This window comes from Somniosus microcephalus, unplaced genomic scaffold (genome assembly GCF_052327205.1).
Source record: "Somniosus microcephalus isolate GS21.2 unplaced genomic scaffold, FLI_Smic_1.0 unresolved_chr1, whole genome shotgun sequence".
Lineage (NCBI taxonomy): Eukaryota > Metazoa > Chordata > Chondrichthyes > Squaliformes > Somniosidae > Somniosus > Somniosus microcephalus.
In genome coordinates this window covers 113,729,380-113,746,771 of record NW_028225179.1, presented here as the reverse complement: position 1 = coordinate 113,746,771, position 17,392 = coordinate 113,729,380, and the positions used below count along the sequence as shown (strand labels likewise).

The window sequence follows — 17,392 nt, the reverse complement described above, 5'->3', positions numbered from 1 at the left end:
GGGATCAGAGGAAATCTCCCATCAATGTGGTTAATACATAGGGATCAGAGGAAATCTCCCAACAATGGGGATAATACATAGGGATCAGAGGAAATCTCCCAACAATGGGGTTAATACATAGGGATCAGAGGAAATCTCCCAACAATGGGGTTAGTACATAGGGATCAGAGGAAATCTCCCAACAATGGGGTTAATACATAGGGATCAGGGGAAATCTCCCTACAATGGGATAATACATAGGGATCAGGGGAAATCTCCCAACAATGGGGTTAATACATAGGGATCAGAGGAAATCTCCCAACAATGGGGTTAATACATAGGGATCAGGGGAAATCTCCCAACAATGGGATAATACATAGGGATCAGGGGAAATCTCCCAACAATGGGGTTAATACATAGGGATCAGAGGAAATCTCCCAACAATGGGGTTAATACATAGGGATCAGGGGAAATCTCCCAACAATGGGGTTAATACATAGGGATCAGAGGAAATCTCCCAACAATGGGGTTAATACATAGGGATCAGGGGAAATCTCCCAACAATGGGATAATACATAGGGATCAGAGGAAATCTCCCAACAATGGGGTTAATACATAGGGATCAGGGGAAATCTCCCAACAATGGGATAATACATAGGGATCAGGGGAAATCTCCCAACAATGGGGTTAATACATAGGGATCAGAGGAAATCTCCCATCAATGTGGTTAATACATAGGGATCAGGGGAAATCTCCCAACAATGTGGTTAATACACAGGGATCAGAGGAAATCTCCCAACAATGGGGTTAATACATAGGGATCAGAGGAAATCTCCCATCAATGTGGTTAATACATAGGGATCTGAGGAAATCACCCAACAATGTGGTTAATACATAGGGATCAGAGGAAATCTCCCATCAATGTGGTTAATACATAGGGATCAGAGGAAATCACCCAACAATGTGTTTAATACACAGGGATCAGAGGAAATCTTCCAACAATGGGGTTAATACATAGGGGTCAGAGGAAATCTCCCAACAATGGATTAATACATAGGGATCAGAGGAAATCTCCCAACAATGGGGATAATACATAGGGATCAGAGGAAATCTCCCAACAATGGGATTAACACATAGGGATCAGGGGGAATCTCCCAACAATGGGATTAACACATAGGGATCAGTGGAAATCTCCCAATAATGGATTTAATACATAGGGATCAGGGGAAATCTCCCAACAATGGGATTAATACATAGGGATCAGAGGAAATCTCCCAACAATGGATTTAATACATAGGGATCAGGGGAAATCTCCCAACAATGGGATAATACATAGGGATCAAATGAAGTCTCTCAACAATGGATTAATACATAGGGATCTGAGGAAATCTCCCAAAAATGGGATAATACATAGGGATCAAGGAAATCTCCCAACAATGGGATAATACATAGGGATCAGGGGAAATCTCCCAACAATGGGATAATACATAGGGATCAGGGGGAATCTCCCAACAATGGGATAATACATAGGGATCTGAGGAAATCTCCCAACAATGGGATAATACATAGGGATCAAGGAAATCTCCCAACAATGGGATAATACATAGGGATCAGGGGAAATCTCCCAACAATGGGATAATACATAGGGATCAGGGGGAATCTCCCAACAAAGGGGTTAATACATAGGGATCAGAGGAAATCTCCCAATAATGGGATAATACATAGGGATCAGGGGAAATCTTCCAACAATGGGAGAAACACACAGGGATCAGAGGAAATCTTCCAACAATGGGATAAACACACAGGGATCAGAGGAAATCTTCCAACAATGGGGTTAATACATAGGGATCTGAGGAAATCTCCCAAAAATGGGATAATACATAGGGATCAGAGGAAATCTCCCGATAATGGGGTTAACACATAGGGATCTGAGGAAATCTCCCAACAATGGGATAATACATAGGGATCAGAGGAAATCTCCCAACAATGGGGATAATACATAGGGATCAGGAGAAATCTCCCAACAATGGGGTTAATACATAGGGATCAGGGGAAATCTCCCAACAATGGGGTTAATACATTGGGATCAGAGGAAATCTCCCAACAATGTGGTTAATACATAGGGATCAGAGGAAATCTCCCAACATTGGGATTAAAACATAGGGATCAGGGGGAATCTCCCAACAAAGGGGTTAATACATAGGGATCAGAGGAAATCTCCCAACAATGGGATAAGACATAGGGATCAGGGGAAATCTCCCAACAATGGGGTTAATACATAGGGATCAGGGGAAATCTCCCAACAATGGGGTTAATACATAGGGATCAGTGGAAATCTTCCAACAATGGGGTTAATACATTGGGATCAGAGGAAATCTCCCAACAATGTGGTTAATACAAAGGGATCAGAAGCAATCTCCCAACAATGGGGTTAATACATAGGGATCAGGGGAAATCTCCCGACAATGGGGTTAACACATAGGGATCTGAGGAAATCTCCCAACAATGGGATAATACATAGGGATCAGAGGAAATCTCCCAACAATGGGGATAATACATAGGGATCAGGAGAAATCTCCCAACAATGGGGTTAATACATAGGGATCAGGGGAAATCTCCCAACAATGGGGTTAATACATAGGGATCAGAGGAAATCTCCCAACAATGTGGTTAATACATAGGGATCAGAGGAAATCTCCCAACATTGGGATTAAAACATAGGGATCAGGGGAAATCTCCCAACAATGGGGTTAATACATAGGGATCAGGGGAAATCTCCCAACAATGGGGTTAATACATAGGGATCAGTGGAAATCTTCCAACAATGGGGTTAATACATAGGGATCAGGGGGAATCTCCCAACAAAGGGGTTAATACATAGGGATCAGAAGCAATCTCCCAACAATGGGGTTAATACATAGGGATCTGAGGAAATCTCCCAAAAATGGGATAATACATAGGGATCAGAGGAAATCTCCCAACATTGGGATTAAAACATAGGGATCAGAGGAAATCTCCCAACATTGGGATTAAAACATAGGGATCAGAAGCAATCTCCCAACAATGGGGTTAATACATAGGGATCAGAGGAAATCTCCCAACAATGGGGTTAATACATAGGGATCAGAGGAAATCTCCCAACAATGGGGATAATACATAGGGATCAGAGGAAATCTCCCAACAATGGGATTAACACATAGGGATCAGGGGAAATCTCCCAACAATGGGATTAACACATAGGGATCAGAGGAAATCTCCCAACAATGGGGTTAATACATAGGGATCAGGGGAAATCTCCCAACAATTGGGTTAATACATAGGGATCAAATGAAGTCTCCCAACAATGGATTAATACATAGGGATCTGAGGAAATCTCCCAAAAATGGGATAATACATAGGGATCAGAGGAAATCTCCCAACAATGGGGATAATACATAGGGATCAAGGAAATCTCCCAACAATGGGATAATACATAGGGATCAGAGGAAATCTCCGAACAATGGGATAAACACACAGGGATCAGAGGACATCTTCCAACAATGGGATAAACACACAGGATCAGAGGAAATCTCCGAACAATGGGATAAACACACAGGGATCAGAGGAAATCTTCCAACAATGGGATAAACACACAGGATCAGGGGAAATCTCCCAACAATGGGATAATACATGGGGATCAGGGGAAATCTCCCAACAATGGGGTTAATACATAGGGATCAGGAGAAATCTCCCAACAATGGGGTTAATACATAGGGATCAGAGGAAATCACCCAACAATGGGATAATACATAGGGATCAGAGGAAATCTCCCAACAATGGGGTTAGTACATAGGGATCAGGGAAAATCTCCCAACAATGGGGATAATACATAGGGATCAGAGGAAATCTCCCAACAATGGGGTTAATACATAGGGATCAGGGGAAATCTCCCAACATTGGGATTAAAACATAGGGATCAGAGGAAATCTCCCAACAATGGGGTTAGTACATAGGGATCAGAGGAAATCTCCCAACAATGGGGTTAATACATAGGGATCAGGGGAAATCTCCCTACAATGGGATAATACATAGGGATCAGGGGAAATCTCCCAACAATGGGGTTAATACATAGGGATCAGAGGAAATCTCCCAACAATGGGGTTAATACATAGGGATCAGGGGAAATCTCCCAACAATGGGATAATACATAGGGATCAGGGGAAATCTCCCAACAATGGGGTTAATACATAGGGATCAGAGGAAATCTCCCAACAATGGGGTTAATACATAGGGATCAGGGGAAATCTCCCAACAATGGGGTTAATACATAGGGATCAGAGGAAATCTCCCAACAATGGGGTTAATACATAGGGATCAGGGGAAATCTCCCAACAATGGGATAATACATAGGGATCAGAGGAAATCTCCCAACAATGGGGTTAATACATAGGGATCAGGGGAAATCTCCCAACAATGGGATAATACATAGGGATCAGGGGAAATCTCCCAACAATGGGGATAATACATAGGGATCAGAGGAAATCTCCCATCAATGTGGTTAATACATAGGGATCAGGGGAAATCTCCCAACAATGTGGTTAATACACAGGGATCAGAGGAAATCTCCCAACAATGGGGTTAATACATAGGGATCAGAGGAAATCTCCCATCAATGTGGTTAATACATAGGGATCAGAGGAAATCACCCAACAATGTGGTTAATACATAGGGATCAGAGGAAATCTCCCATCAATGTGGTTAATACATAGGGATCAGAGGAAATCACCCAACAATGTGTTTAATACACAGGGATCAGAGGAAATCTTCCAACAATGGGGTTAATACATAGGGGTCAGAGGAAATCTCCCAACAATGGATTAATACATAGGGATCAGAGGAAATCTCCCAACAATGGGGATAATACATAGGGATCAGAGGAAATCTCCCAACAATGGGATTAACACATAGGGATCAGGGGGAATCTCCCAACAATGGATTAACACATAGGGATCAGTGGAAATCTCCCAACAATGGATTTAATACATCGGGATCAGGGGAAATCTCCCAACAATGGGATTAATACATAGGGATCAGAGGAAATCTCCCAACAATGGATTTAATACATAGGGATCTGAGGAAATCTCCCAACAATGGGATAATACATAGGGATCAGGGGAAATCTCCCAACAATGGGATAATACATAGGGATCAAATGAAGTCTCTCAACAATGGATTAATACATAGGGATCTGAGGAAATCTCCCAAAAATGGGATAATACATAGGGATCAAGGAAATCTCCCAACAATGGGATAATACATAGGGATCAGGGGAAATCTCCCAACAATGGGATAATACATAGGGATCAGGGGGAATCTCCCAACAATGGGATAATACATAGGGATCTGAGGAAATCTCCCAACAATGGGATAATACATAGGGATCAAGGAAATCTCCCAACAATGGGATAATACATAGGGATCAGGGGAAATCTCCCAACAATGGGATAATACATAGGGATCAGGGGGAATCTCCCAACAAAGGGGTTAATACATAGGGATCAGAGGAAATCTCCCAACAATGGGATAATACATAGGGATCAGGAGAAATCTCCCAACAATGGGGTTAATACATAGGGATCAGGGGAAATCTCCCATCAATGGGGTTAATACACAGGGATCAGGGGAAATCTTCCAACAATGGGAGAAACACACAGGGATCAGAGGAAATCTTCCAACAATGGGATAAACACACAGGGATCAGAGGAAATCTTCCAACAATGGGGTTAATACATAGGGATCTGAGGAAATCTCCCAAAAATGGGATAATACATAGGGATCAGAGGAAATCTCCCGATAATGGGGTTAACACATAGGGATCTGAGGAAATCTCCCAACAATGGGATAATACATAGGGATCAGAGGAAATCTCCCAACAATGGGGATAATACATAGGGATCAGGAGAAATCTCCCAACAATGGGGTTAATACATAGGGATCAGGGGAAATCTCCCAACAATGGGGGTTAATACATTGGGATCAGAGGAAATCTCCCAACAATGTGATTAATACATAGGGATCAGAGGAAATCTCCCAACATTGGGATTAAAACATAGGGATCAGGGGAAATCTCCCAACAATGGGGTTAATACATAGGGATCAGGGGGAATCTCCCAACAAAGGGGTTAATACATAGGGATCAGAGGAAATCTCCCAACAATGGGATAAGACATAGGGATCAGGGGAAATCTCCCAACAATGGGGTTAATACATAGGGATCAGGGGAAATCTCCCAACAATGGGGTTAATACATAGGGATCAGTGGAAATCTTCCAACAATGGGGTTAATACATTGGGATCAGAGGAAATCTCCCAACAATGTGGTTAATACAAAGGGATCAGAAGCAATCTCCCAACAATGGGGTTAATACATAGGGATCAGGGGAAATCTCCCGACAATGGGGTTAACACATAGGGATCTGAGGAAATCTCCCAACAATGGGATAATACATAGGGATCAGAGGAAATCTCCCAACAATGGGGATAATACATAGGGATCAGGAGAAATCTCCCAACAATGGGGTTAATACATAGGGATCAGGGGAAATCTCCCAACAATGGGGTTAATACATAGGGATCAGAGGAAATCTCCCAACAATGTGGTTAATACATAGGGATCAGAGGAAATCTCCCAACATTGGGATTAAAACATAGGGATCAGGGGAAATCTCCCAACAATGGGGTTAATACATAGGGATCAGGGGAAATCTCCCAACAATGGGGTTAATACATAGGGATCAGTGGAAATCTTCCAACAATGGGGTTAATACATAGGGATCAGGGGGAATCTCCCAACAAAGGGGTTAATACATAGGGATCAGAAGCAATCTCCCAACAATGGGGTTAATACATAGGGATCTGAGGAAATCTCCCAAAAATGGGATAATACATAGGGATCAGAGGAAATCTCCCAACATTGGGATTAAAACATAGGGATCAGAGGAAAAATCTCCCAACATTGGGTTTAAAACATAGGATCAGAAGCAATCTCCCAACAATGGGGTTAATACATAGGGATCAGAGGAAATCTCCCAACAGTGGGGTTAATACATAGGGATCAGAGGAAATCTCCCAACAATGGGGATAATACATAGGGATCAGAGGAAATCTCCCAACAATGGGATTAACACATAGGGATCAGGGGAAATCTCCCAACAATGGGATTAACACATAGGGATCAGAGGAAATCTCCCAACAATGGGGTTAATACATAGGGATCAGGGGAAATCTCCCAACAATTGGGTTAATACATAGGGATCAAATGAAGTCTCCCAACAATGGATTAATACATAGGGATCTGAGGAAATCTCCCAAAAATGGGATAATACATAGGGATCAGAGGAAATCTCCCAACAATGGGGATAATACATAGGGATCAAGGAAATCTCCCAACAATGGGATAATACATAGGGATCAGAGGAAATCTCCGAACAATGGGATAAACACACAGGGATCAGAGGACATCTTCCAACAATGGGATAAACACACAGGATCAGAGGAAATCTCCGAACAATGGGATAAACACACAGGGATCAGAGGAAATCTTCCAACAATGGGATAAACACACAGGATCAGGGGAAATCTCCCAACAATGGGATAATACATGGGGATCAGGGGAAATCTCCCAACAATGGGGTTAATACATAGGGATCAGGAGAAATCTCCCAACAATGGGGTTAATACATAGGGATCAGAGGAAATCACCCAACAATGGGATAATACATAGGGATCAGAGGAAATCTCCCAACAATGGGGTTAGTACATAGGGATCAGGGAAAATCTCCCAACAATGGGGATAATACATAGGGATCAGAGGAAATCTCCCAACAATGGGGTTAATACATAGGGATCAGGGGAAATCTCCCAACATTGGGATTAAAACATAGGGATCAGAGGAAATCTCCCAACAATGGGGTTAGTACATAGGGATCAGGGGAAATCTCCCAACAATGGGGATAGTACATAGGGATCAGGAGAAATCTCCCAACAATGGATTAATACATAGGGATCTGAGGAAATCTCCCAAAAATGGGATAATACATAGGGATCTGAGGAAATCTCCCAAAAATGGGATAATACATAGGGATCTGAGGAAATCTCCCAAAAATGGGATAATACATAGGGATCAGAGGAAATCTCCCAACATTGGGATTAAAACATAGGGATCAGAGGAAATCTCCCAACATTGGGATTAAAACATAGGGATCAGAGGAAATCTCCCAACATTGGGGTTAATACATAGGGATCTGAGGAAATCTCCCAACATTGGGATTAAAACATAGGGATCAGAGGAAATCTCCCAACAATGGGGTTAGTACATAGGGATCAGGGGAAATCTCCCAACAATGGGGTTAGTACATAGGGATCAGAGGAAATCTCCCAACAATGGGATAAACACACAGGTATCAGAGGAAATCTCCCAACAATGGGGTTAATACATAGGGATCAGAGGAAATCTCCCAACAATGGGGTTAGTACATAGGGATCTGAGGAAATCTCCCAAAAATGGGATAATACATAGGGATCAGAGGAAATCTCCCAACATTGGGATTAATACATAGGGATCAGAGGAAATCTCCCAACATTGGGATTAATACATAGGGATCAGAGGAAATCTCCCAACAATGGGATTAAAACATAGGGATCAGAAGCAATCTCCCAACAATGGGGTTAATACATAGGGATCAGAGGAAATCTCCCAACAATGGGGTTAATACATAGGGATCAGAGGAAATCTCCCAACAATGGGGATAATACATAGGGATCAGAGGAAATCTCCCAACAATGGGATTAACATAGGGATCAGGGGAAATCTCCCAACAATGGGATTAACACATAGGGATCAGAGGAAATCTCCCAACAATGGGGTTAATACATAGGGATCAGGGGAAATCTCCCAACAATTGGGTGAATACATAGGGATCAAATGAAGTCTCCCAACAATGGATTAATACATAGGGATCTGAGGAAATCTCCCAAAAATGGGATAATACATAGGGATCAGAGGAAATCTCCCAACAATGGGGATAATACATAGGGATCAAGGAAATCTCCCAACAATGGGATAATACATAGGGATCAGAGGAAATCTCCAAACAATGGGATAAACACACAGGGATCAGAGGACATCTTCCAACAATGGGATAAACACACAGGATCAGAGGAAATCTCCGAACAATGGGATAAACACACAGGGATCAGAGGAAATCTTCCAACAATGGGATAAACACACAGGATCAGCGGAAATCTCCCAACAATGGGATAATACATGGGGATCAGGGGAAATCTCCCAACAATGGGGTTAATACATAGGGATCAGGAGAAATCTCCCAACAATGGGGTTAATACATAGGGATCAGAGGAAATCACCCAACAATGGGATAATACATAGGGATCAGAGGAAATCTCCCAACAATGGGGTTAGTACATAGGGATCAGGGAAAATCTCCCAACAATGGGGATAATACATAGGGATCAGAGGAAATCTCCCAACAATGGGGTTAATACATAGGGATCAGGGGAAATCTCCCAACATTGGGATTAAAACATAGGGATCAGAGGAAATCTCCCAACAATGGGGTTAGTACATAGGGATCAGGGGAAATCTCCCAACAATGGGGATAGTACATAGGGATCAGGAGAAATCTCCCAACAATGGATTAATACATAGGGATCTGAGGAAATCTCCCAAAAATGGGATAATACATAGGGATCTGAGGAAATCTCCCAAAAATGGGATAATACATAGGGATCAGAGGAAATCTCCCAACATTGGGATTAAAACATAGGGATCAGAGGAAATCTCCCAACATTGGGATTAAAACATAGGGATCAGAGGAAATCTCCCAACATTGGGGTTAATACATAGGGATCTGAGGAAATCTCCCAACATTGGGATTAAAACATAGGGATCAGAGGAAATCTCCCAACAATGGGGTTAGTACATAGGGATCAGGGGAAATCTCCCAACAATGGGGTTAGTACATAGGGATCAGAGGAAATCTCCCAACAATGGGATAAACACACAGGTATCAGAGGAAATCTCCCAACAATGGGGTTAATACATAGGGATCAGAGGAAATCTCCCAACAATGGGGTTAGTACATAGGGATCTGAGGAAATCTCCCAAAAATGGGATAATACATAGGGATCAGAGGAAATCTCCCAACATTGGGATTAATACATAGGGATCAGAGGAAATCTCCCAACATTGGGATTAATACATAGGGATCAGAGGAAATCTCCCAACAATGGGATTAAAACATAGGGATCAGAAGCAATCTCCCAACAATGGGGTTAATACATAGGGATCAGAGGAAATCTCCCAACAATGGGGTTAATACATAGGGATCAGAGGAAATCTCCCAACAATGGGGATAATACATAGGGATCAGAGGAAATCTCCCAACAATGGGATTAACATAGGGATCAGGGGAAATCTCCCAACAATGGGATTAACACATAGGGATCAGAGGAAATCTCCCAACAATGGGGTTAATACATAGGGATCAGGGGAAATCTCCCAACAATTGGGTTAATACATAGGGATCAAATGAAGTCTCCCAACAATGGATTAATACATAGGGATCTGAGGAAATCTCCCAAAAATGGGATAATACATAGGGATCAGAGGAAATCTCCCAACAATGGGGATAATACATAGGGATCAAGGAAATCTCCCAACAATGGGATAATACATAGGGATCAGAGGAAATCTCCGAACAATGGGATAAACACACAGGGATCAGAGGACATCTTCCAACAATGGGATAAACACACAGGATCAGAGGAAATCTCCGAACAATGGGATAAACACACAGGGATCAGAGGAAATCTTCCAACAATGGGATAAACACACAGGATCAGCGGAAATCTCCCAACAATGGGATAATACATGGGGATCAGGGGAAATCTCCCAACAATGGGGTTAATACATAGGGATCAGGAGAAATCTCCCAACAATGGGGTTAATACATAGGGATCAGAGGAAATCACCCAACAATGGGATAATACATAGGGATCAGAGGAAATCTCCCAACAATGGGGTTAGTACATAGGGATCAGGGAAAATCTCCCAACAATGGGGATAATACATAGGGATCAGAGGAAATCTCCCAACAATGGGGTTAATACATAGGGATCAGGGGAAATCTCCCAACATTGGGATTAAAACATAGGGATCAGAGGAAATCTCCCAACAATGGGGTTAGTACATAGGGATCAGGGGAAATCTCCCAACAATGGGGATAATACATAGGGATCAGGAGAAATCTCCCAACAATGGATTAATACATAGGGATCTGAGGAAATCTCCCAAAAATGGGATAATACATAGGGATCTGAGGAAATCTCCCAAAAATGGGATAATACATAGGGATCTGAGGAAATCTCCCAAAAATGGGATAATACATAGGGATCAGAGGAAATCTCCCAACATTGGGATTAAAACATAGGGATCAGAGGAAATCTCCCAACATTGGGATTAAAACATAGGGATCAGAGGAAATCTCCCAACATTGGGGTTAATACATAGGGATCTGAGGAAATCTCCCAACATTGGGATTAAAACATAGGGATCAGAGGAAATCTCCCAACAATGGGGTTAGTACATAGGGATCAGGGGAAATCTCCCAACAATGGGGTTAGTACATAGGGATCAGAGGAAATCTCCCAACAATGGGATAAACACACAGGTATCAGAGGAAATCTCCCAACAATGGGGTTAATACATAGGGATCAGAGGAAATCTCCCAACAATGGGGTTAGTACATAGGGATCTGAGGAAATCTCCCAAAAATGGGATAATACATAGGGATCAGAGGAAATCTCCCAACATTGGGATTAATACATAGGGATCAGAGGAAATCTCCCAACATTGGGATTAATACATAGGGATCAGAGGAAATCTCCCAACAATGGGGATAATACATAGGGATCAGAGGAAATCTCCCATCAATGGGGTTAATACATAGGGATCAGAGGAAATCTCCCAAAAATGGGATAATACATAGGGATCAGAGGAAATCTCCCAACAATGGGGTTAATACATAGGGATCAGGGGAAATCTCCCAACAATGGGATAAACACACAGGTATCAGAGGAAATCTCCCATCAATGGGGTTAATACATAGGGATCAGAGGAAATCTCCCAACAATGGGGTTAATACATAGGGATCAGGGGAAATCTCCCAACAATGGGGTTAGTACATAGGGATCAGAGGAAATCTCCCAACATTGGGATTAAAACATAGGGATCAGAGGAAATCTCCCAACAATGGGGTTAGTACATAGGGATCAGGGGAAATCTCCCAACAATGGGGTTAGTACATAGGGATCAGAGGAAATCTCCCAACAATGGGGTTAATACATAGGGATCAGAGGAAATCTCCCAACAATGGGGTTAGTACATAGGGATCTGAGGAAATCTCCCAAAAATGGGATAATACATAGGGATCAGAGGAAATCTCCCAACATTGGGATTAATACATAGGGATCAGAGGAAATCTCCCAACATTGGGATTAATACATAGGGATCAGAGGAAATCTCCCAACAATGGGATTAAAACATAGGGATCAGAAGCAATCTCCCAACAATGGGGTTAATACATAGGGATCAGAGGAAATCTCCCAACAATGGGGTTAATACATAGGGATCAGAGGAAATCTCCCAACAATGGGGATAATACATAGGGATCAGAGGAAATCTCCCAACAATGGGATTAACATAGGGATCAGGGGAAATCTCCCAACAATGGGATTAACACATAGGGATCAGAGGAAATCTCCCAACAATGGGGTTAATACATAGGGATCAGGGGAAATCTCCCAACAATTGGGTTAATACATAGGGATCAAATGAAGTCTCCCAACAATGGATTAATACATAGGGATCTGAGGAAATCTCCCAAAAATGGGATAATACATAGGGATCAGAGGAAATCTCCCAACAATGGGGATAATACATAGGGATCAAGGAAATCTCCCAACAATGGGATAATACATAGGGATCAGAGGAAATCTCCGAACAATGGGATAAACACACAGGGATCAGAGGACATCTTCCAACAATGGGATAAACACACAGGATCAGAGGAAATCTCCGAACAATGGGATAAACACACAGGGATCAGAGGAAATCTTCCAACAATGGGATAAACACACAGGATCAGCGGAAATCTCCCAACAATGGGATAATACATGGGGATCAGGGGAAATCTCCCAACAATGGGGTTAATACATAGGGATCAGGAGAAATCTCCCAACAATGGGGTTAATACATAGGGATCAGAGGAAATCACCCAACAATGGGATAATACATAGGGATCAGAGGAAATCTCCCAACAATGGGGTTAGTACATAGGGATCAGGGAAAATCTCCCAACAATGGGGATAATACATAGGGATCAGAGGAAATCTCCCAACAATGGGGTTAATACATAGGGATCAGGGGAAATCTCCCAACATTGGGATTAAAACATAGGGATCAGAGGAAATCTCCCAACAATGGGGTTAGTACATAGGGATCAGGGGAAATCTCCCAACAATGGGGATAATACATAGGGATCAGGAGAAATCTCCCAACAATGGATTAATACATAGGGATCTGAGGAAATCTCCCAAAAATGGGATAATACATAGGGATCTGAGGAAATCTCCCAAAAATGGGATAATACATAGGGATCTGAGGAAATCTCCCAAAAATGGGATAATACATAGGGATCAGAGGAAATCTCCCAACATTGGGATTAAAACATAGGGATCAGAGGAAATCTCCCAACATTGGGATTAAAACATAGGGATCAGAGGAAATCTCCCAACATTGGGGTTAATACATAGGGATCTGAGGAAATCTCCCAACATTGGGATTAAAACATAGGGATCAGAGGAAATCTCCCAACAATGGGGTTAGTACATAGGGATCAGGGGAAATCTCCCAACAATGGGGTTAGTACATAGGGATCAGAGGAAATCTCCCAACAATGGGATAAACACACAGGTATCAGAGGAAATCTCCCAACAATGGGGTTAATACATAGGGATCAGAGGAAATCTCCCAACAATGGGGTTAGTACATAGGGATCTGAGGAAATCTCCCAAAAATGGGATAATACATAGGGATCAGAGGAAATCTCCCAACATTGGGATTAATACATAGGGATCAGAGGAAATCTCCCAACATTGGGATTAATACATAGGGATCAGAGGAAATCTCCCAACAATGGGGATAATACATAGGGATCAGAGGAAATCTCCCATCAATGGGGTTAATACATAGGGATCAGAGGAAATCTCCCAAAAATGGGATAATACATAGGGATCAGAGGAAATCTCCCAACAATGGGGTTAATACATAGGGATCAGGGGAAATCTCCCAACAATGGGATAAACACACAGGTATCAGAGGAAATCTCCCATCAATGGGGTTAATACATAGGGATCAGAGGAAATCTCCCAACAATGGGGTTAATACATAGGGATCAGGGGAAATCTCCCAACAATGGGGTTAATACATAGGGATCAGAGGAAATCTCCCAACAATGGGATAAACACACAGGTATCAGAGGAAATCTCCCAACAATGGGGTTAATACATAGGGATCAGAGGAAATCTCCCAACAATGGGGTTAATACATAGGGATCAGAGGAAATCTCCCAACAATGGGGTTAATACATAGGGATCAGAGGAAATCTCCCAACAATGGGGTTAATACATAGGGATCAGGGGAAATCTCCCAACAATGGGGTTAATACATAGGGATCAGAGGAAATCTCCCAACAATGGGGATAAGACATAGGGATCAGAGGAAATCTCCCAACAATGGGGTTAGTATATCGGGATCAGAGGAAATCTCCCAACAATGGGGTTAGTACATCGGGATCAGAGGAAATCACCCAACAATGGGGATAAGACATAGGGATCAGGGGAAATCTCCCAACAATGGGGTTAGTACATCGGGATCAGAGGAAATCTCCCAACAATGGGCTTAGTGCATCGGGATCATTTCACTCTCCATTGCAGTCAGTGTAGAATAATATTGGCCGGGGTATAAACGAAGCATTCCACCCCCGATCCCGGGGGATTCCCACCCGCCGTGTTCGATTAAAATTACCCTCTATATAAACATTAATAATGGTTTACAAAGCTATGAGGGACACCAGATGAGAAGCCGTGGTTTTGAAATTGCACACTGTGGGAAAATGAGAACCAGTACTCGTGTGGAATCCCTCGTTCTGTCTCAGTGTGGATAATGTTAGTTCAATAGTTTTAAACAGGTCGACATCTTCACTAAAATAGGGAACTTTCAAATGAGCAAACTTAAATGTTCCTACTCATGTGCCCACTAGGCGTGCAGTTAAAATATACTGTATTAGAGTTCTATATTCCATAGCAATTCTGTTGCTATCCCATCTAACGAGAGCTAAAATCATATCACAATGCACCTACCTGGATTACTTAACAGTCTGAGCAGCATAGGTTTCAAGCACGCCTTTCCCTTGATCATAGTTTGCTGAAAAAGACACTCTAGAAGGAGAAAAGTATCAGCCCACAGGAACAGACACGTCTTCAAAGGAACAAATATACAATTTTGCGTTCTGCGCTACTTATCAATTGCTGGGACGCTTACGTTAACATTTGAAGGGAATGTTATCATTTAACGAAAGACCAGCAGTTATATGCTCCGCAGTTGCTCAGTGGTAGCACTCTCTAGGTTGACACTCCCTGTGCAGTACTGACACTGTCGGAATGGCCATCTTTCAGATGAGACGTAAAACTGAGTCCCCATCTGCCCTCTCAGGTAAACATTACAGATCCCATGGCACTATTCAAAGAGGCACTGGGGAGTTCTCCCCAGTGCACTCACTCGGGAGGTCGAACTCCAAACCTTCGTCAACACCTTCACCGAAGCGTACGAGAGCATGGGCCTTACACTAAACATCCGTAAGACAAAGATCCTCTACCAACCTGCCCCCGCCACACAGTGCTGCCCCCCGATGATCAAAATCCACGATAAGGCCTTGGACAATGTGGACCACTTTCCGTACCTCGGGAGCCTACTGTCAACTAGGGCAGACGTCGATGACGAAGTCCAACACTGCCTTCAGTGTGTCAGTGCAGCCTTCGGTCGCCTGAGGAAGAGAGTGTTTGAAGACCAGGACCTCAAAACCGGCACTAAGCTCATAGTCTACAGAGCAGTAGTGATGCCCGCCCTCCCGAATGCTTCAGAGACATAGACCATGTACAGCATGCACCTCAAAGCACTGGAGAGGTACCACCAATGCTGCCTCTGCAAGGTCCTGCAAATCCATTGGCAGGATAGGTGGCTAATCAACGTCAGTGTTCTTGCTCAGGCCAACATCTCCAGCACTGAAGCTTTGACCACGTTCAATCAGCACCGATGGATGGGTCACATCGTCCACATGCCCAATACGAGACATCAAAAACAAACGCTCTACTCAGAGCTCCGACACAGCAAGAGAGCCCCAGGTGGGCAGAGGAAATGCTTCAAGGACACCCTCAAAGCCTTCTTGAAAAAGTGCAACATCCCCATCGACACCTGGGAATCCCTGGCCCAAGACCGCACAAAGTGGAGGAGGAGCATCTGGGAAGGCGCCGAACGCCTTGAGTCTCTTCGCTGGGAGCAAGCGGAAGCCAAGCGCAATCCTAGCACGTCAACCCAAGCACACCACCCACCTGCCCCTTCAACCACCGTCTGCCCCACCTGTGACAGAGACTGTAGGTCCCACATTGTGCTCATCAGTCACCTGTGAACTCATTTTTAATGTGGAAGCAAGTCATCCTCAGTTCCGAGGGACTACCTAAGAAGAAGAAGAAGCTGGACAATATTTACCCCTCAACCACCATTACTAAAACAAATTATCTGGCCATTATCACTATTCTGCCCTTGCAGCGCGTTCCTATGCAGAGCTAGACAGGTAGCTAACAATTTGATATCTTCCCATAAAAATCACAAGGCTTGACTTTTCCTGTAAACTTTACTGAAAGATTCTTATTGTGAAACTGAAATACAATACAGAAGTGGAAGCATACATTAGTACACAAGTACATAACTGATATGCATACACAAACTTAGGTAAGCGTGAGCAACACAGTACATTTGGCATGTAACTTACCAAAACACGTGAAAACACAGCTTACTGTGAATATACATTTAGCAAACTGAAAGGCATTCTCTTACATTCACTTTAAATTAGCCCTGTACATAGTGCATCAAAATACAGCTACAAGTTAACCAGCTAGATGCAGAGAGCGAGCAATTCACGGCTAGCTGTGTAAGTTTGCTTACAGAGAAAGGTTACAAACTAAACATTTTCTGCAAAATATAGTGTACACTAATCATCTATAACATTCTCAAGTA

At 42.9% G+C, this 17,392-nt stretch overlaps 1 protein-coding gene across 1 annotated transcript in view; it reads right to left on the bottom strand.

Moving 5' to 3' along the window:
• Nucleotides 1-17,392, bottom strand: part of LOC147095719 (uncharacterized) — a 250,160-nt gene that overhangs the window by 10,878 nt on the left and 221,890 nt on the right. Inside the window, exon 5 of the mRNA XM_085974761.1 lies at nucleotides 15,460-15,537. Coding sequence (XP_085830887.1) covers nucleotides 15,460-15,537 — 78 coding nt within the window. The remainder of the gene's footprint in view (nucleotides 1-15,459; nucleotides 15,538-17,392) is intronic.